Source organism: Parus major, chromosome 3 (assembly GCF_001522545.3).
Source record: "Parus major isolate Abel chromosome 3, Parus_major1.1, whole genome shotgun sequence".
Taxonomy (NCBI): Eukaryota; Metazoa; Chordata; class Aves; order Passeriformes; family Paridae; genus Parus; species Parus major.
The window spans coordinates 914346-918843 of record NC_031770.1 but is presented as its reverse complement, the minus strand read 5'-3'; the positions used below and the strand labels follow the sequence as shown (position 1 = coordinate 918843).

Sequence of the window (4498 nt, the reverse complement as noted above, 5' to 3'; positions counted from 1 at the left end):
ATGCAGAATTCCAGCCGGGATCTCCCTGGAGCAGAGGAGCAGGGACGTGAAAACCCAAACAATTCCTTTCCCTGCCCTCTGGGATTCCGCTCCCATTAAACCCCCGCTAATTCCCAAAATTTCATGGAACAGAAGGTCTCCAAGAGCCTTCCCAGAGCTTCCCATTCCAGCTCCATGCCCTTGGGATGTCTCCAGAGGGAGCCGAGTTCCTCCAATTCTTTTCCCGCACAGGTGTCCCCCCCTCCGGCTCCATTGTCCCTCATCCCAATCCCGGGATTTGCCGCCGCTGACGTCACCCATTCCACGCCCTTTTCCTTCTTCAACCTCAGACTTTGCCTTTTTTTTTTAACCGATTCCTTCATTTCCAGAAATTCCCGTTTTTTTTTTTTTTTAATTGGTTTTAATTAATCATCTTGGATCTTCCCTTGGGCGGGAATTCCGCTCTCCAGGAGACAGCCGGGATCAGATTCCTATGGAAAACAGGAGGTTCTGGATGCCTTCAGCCGAGGGGGGCTGGGAAAGAAAATCCTTGCAAAACTGGGAGCCAGGACTTGGATTTTCCATGGGAGCCATCCAAGAAAATTCAAGGAGCGTGGAACATCCAATAAAAAAATCCTAAAAAATATTCCCACATAAACTTGGAACATGGAGATCCCCATGGAAGTGATGGGAGGGAGCTTTCCTATCCATGAAATTCTTGGAAACAGGGATATCCCAATTTTTTTATATATTCTGTTTTATTTTTTGGAAGAGGGCGGAGAAAATAAAATGAAAATAAAATGAGAATGAGAATAAAATGGAAATAAAATGAAAATAAAATGAGAATAAAATGAAGCTGCTGGAAAAGGTTTTCAGCTTTATTTTTGCAAATATTCCATGAATATTCCATGGTTTTGAACCAGGAGTTCTCCCCTGGGATGGGATTCCTGGTTGGACACCCCACACATCCTAAGAAAGAACATTCCCAGCACTAATTCCTTGATTATCCTGGAATGACTTTCCATATTTAAATTATGTTTCGATATTTTGGGATTTCCCCCCAGTTTGGGAATCTCCAGAGGAGCTGTGGTTAAAAATTCCCAGATTTTTGCCCGGGAAATCTTGGTTGGATGAGAAAGGCCAGGTTGGGTTGTGGAAAGAAGGAAAATTGTGGGATCAGCTGGGCGGACAGAGCACGATCCGTGTTTTTCCAGGGAACTGCTCCGTGCTGAGCTCTCTTATTCCAAAGCAAAAATCCCCCCGTTCCTGGAATTCTGGATAAATCCAATGAGAAACAGCATCCTGCTGGGGTTTCTCCCTCCCGGTTTTTTGGGGAGTTGTTGTCCCACAAGGTTTGGGAGCGTTGGCTGTGGATCCCTGATGGGATGATGGGATGGGAGATTCCAGAGGATATCCTAGCAGCCAGGGCTTTCCCGGGAATGCCGTGCATGAGCAGGTCTGGGAATAATCCACGCTTTTTCTTGGGATTTTTGGCAGCTCTTTGCATTCAGGAGGGAAGCCAAGGAGCAGATTCCCGGTTTTCTTTTCTCTGCTGGATCACGGCCATTCCCTCAGGAATTCCACACCCACCTGAGCCAAGAAATCCTGGAATGGGCAGTGGATCCAGGGCTGTGCCAGGCGGGAAAAGATTCCCCGGACTCCCAGGGTTAAATCCCGAATCAGCCAGAGGGAAGCTCCAGGGGAAACCCTGGGAATGCAGGGAGGGGATTGGGATCAGCCCAGTTGTTACGGGGTCCATCCCAACATAGGAACCATCCCTGTTCCTCTGGAATTCTCATGGATGAAGCTGGAATTCCGGGAGGGATCCTCATCCAGCGCTGCTGGGGATGGCACCGGAGCCCGGCCGAGCTTGGCTCCATCCCGGCATTCCCAGGACCTTCCCACGGCCCAGCTCCTATTTCAGGGCTCTTCCATCTATTTAAGGAAAGGGGAAAACGCTCTGGAATCTCCGCGCGTGCGCGGGAAGAGCCCGCGCCAAATATTCCCTTTTTTATTATTATTATTCTTATTTTGTTGTTTTCAGAGCCCGATATCCACGGATCCCACGGCTTTTTCAGCCGGGATGTTTTCCTTCCCCTTTTTTTAGCAACACGTGCCTGAAAACTCCCGGCCCTTATTAAGGCCTTGGAAAACTCAGCTGGTGCCGCCGGAGGGAATAAATCAAATTCTTGGAAGCGGAGGGGGGGGGGGGGGGAAAAAAAGGTTTAAAAAAGGGGAAAAAAAGCAGGGACGCGTTCTTCCCTAAACTTTGGGATGGGAGCGAGGAGCCGGCGGGAAAGGGAAGCCAGGGAGCTCCACGCTACAGGAAGCCGCGGCCTCCGGTGATAAATAGGAAAGCCGGGAGCACAGGATGCGTTCGGGGAGAGCTCGGCGGGACACGGGGATGTGACCGCGCTCCGGTCGCTCGGTCACTTGTCCGGCGGGATGGCCGCGCTCCGGCCGCTGCTGCCGCTGCTGCTGCTGGCCTGGCGCTGCCGAGGGGCGGCCGTGGAGGTTCTGTGCGCGGCCGGCGCCTGCTACACCCTGCACCGCAACGAGAGCACCTGGGCCGGGGCGCAGGAGCGCTGCCGGGACAACGGCGGTAACCTGGCCGCGGCGGGCAGCGCCGCCGAGGCCGAGCGCCTGCGAGAGCTGCTGGCCACGGCCCGCTGGACCGACCCGGCCTGGCTGGGGCTGTCCCTGCCCCGGGGCCACTGCGTGCGGCCGCAGGAGCCGCTGCGAGGCTTCTCCTGGGCGGCGGGCGGCGAGCCGGGAGACTTCTCGGAGTGGGCGGCGGAGCCGGCGGTGACCTGCGTGAGCCCCCGCTGCGTCTCGCTGCGCCCGCCCGGCCCGCACGGCCCCGGCGGCTGGAGCGACCGCGCCTGCCGGAGCTCGCTGCCCGCCTTCCTCTGCAAGTTCAGCTTCCAGGGCATGTGCGGGCCGCTGGCCGCCCGCGGCTCCGTCAGCTACAGCACTCCCTTCGGGGTGCGCGCCCCGCGCCTGGCCGCCGCGCCCTTCGGCACGCTGGCCGAGGTGCGCTGCCACAGCGGCGGCCGCTCGGCCTTCGCCGTCTGCAAGGGCCCGCTGGAGGGCGGCGGCTTCGCCTGGCACCCCCCGGGCCCCCTGTGCCCGCTGGCCTGCGGCCACCGCAACGGCGGCTGCGAGCAGCTCTGCCTGGACGGGCCAGGCGAGTCCCCGCGCTGCGCTTGCCACCCCGGCTTCGTGCTGGCCCCGGACTCGGTGTCCTGCCTGCCCGAGGATCCCTGCCTGCCCAACCCCTGCCAGGGCTCCTGCCGCCCGCTGCCCGCCGGCTTCCAGTGCTCCTGCGAGCCCGGCTACGTCCTGGCCGCCGACGGCCGCGGCTGCTCCGATGTGGACGAGTGCGAGTCGGGGCCGTGCCAGCAGCACTGCCGCAACTTCCCCGGCGGCTTCCAGTGCCTGTGCCAGGCCGGCTACCGCCCCGCGGGGCCCGCCGGCCGCCTCTGCCACGACGTGGACGAGTGCGCCCAGCCCCACGCGTGCCCGCAGCTCTGCATCAACATTCCCGGCTCCTTCCGCTGCGCCTGCCGGCCCGGCTTCCAGCGGCAGCCGGGAGGAGATTCCTGCCTGGATGTGGATGAATGCCTGCGGGATCCGTGTCCCGGCGCCTGCCGCAACTTCCCCGGCGGCTACGAGTGCCTGTGCCCGCCCGGCTCCCTCCGGGACGGGGATGGCCGCGGCTGCAGCCCCGCGGAGGCGATCCCGAGCAGCGTCCCAGCGAGCTCCGGCAGCATCCCGCCGGGGAGCTCCGGTATCCCCCAGACTTCCAGCAGCATCCCACCGAGCTCCAGCATCATCCCACCGAGCTCCAGCATCATCCCACCGAGCTCCAGCATCATCCCACCGAGCTCCGGGATCATCCCACCGAGTCCCAGCATCCCCCAGAGCTCCGGCATCCCACGCACCACGCGCATCCCATGGACCACGAGCATCCCGCGGACTCTGGGAATGCCCACGGCGGGGTTTGGAGCCGCTTCGGACTCGGACGGCCCGCGGCTGCTGCTCTATTACATCGTGGGCAGCCTGGTGGCCATCCTGCTCCTGCTGGCGTTCGCCCTGGCGCTCGTGGCTTGCAGGAGAAGGGCGGCCAGGAGGGAGAAGCCGCCGGCCAAAAGCGCGGCCGATAATTATTGCTGGGTGCCCGAGCAGCCCGAGAGCCGCGGGGAGCGCAGGTAGGAGGGGGTTAAAAATCCCAGGAGAAGGCTGGCAGGGAATGCTCTGTGCCCTGAGGGAGTTCCTCTGGCCGTTCGGGTGGGATCAGCAGTCCTGCTGCTCCAGGGGAGGGACGGGAAAAGGGAATGGGGTGGAATTTGCCTCCGAAAGGCAAATTGGGATTTATGGGAGCGCGTTCCTGAAGGGAAACGGCTCACTTGGAATTCTCCTGCTCCCCCTGGAACATTCCAGACTTGCACTTGTCTCATTCTCCTGGAAAAGGGATTGGGGTGGGGATGGAGAAGGGATTGGGACAGGGATGGAGAAG

At 60.1% G+C, this 4498-nt stretch overlaps 1 protein-coding gene across 1 annotated transcript; it reads left to right on the top strand.

The window, feature by feature from the left end:
- The first annotated feature begins 2229 nt into the window (after nt 1-2229).
- Nucleotides 2230-4498, top strand: CD93 (CD93 molecule). The gene has a single exon (XM_015620570.3). It carries the CDS (start codon nt 2425-2427, stop codon nt 4192-4194), a length of 1770 nt encoding a protein of 589 aa, XP_015476056.1. The 5' UTR covers nt 2230-2424; the 3' UTR covers nt 4195-4498.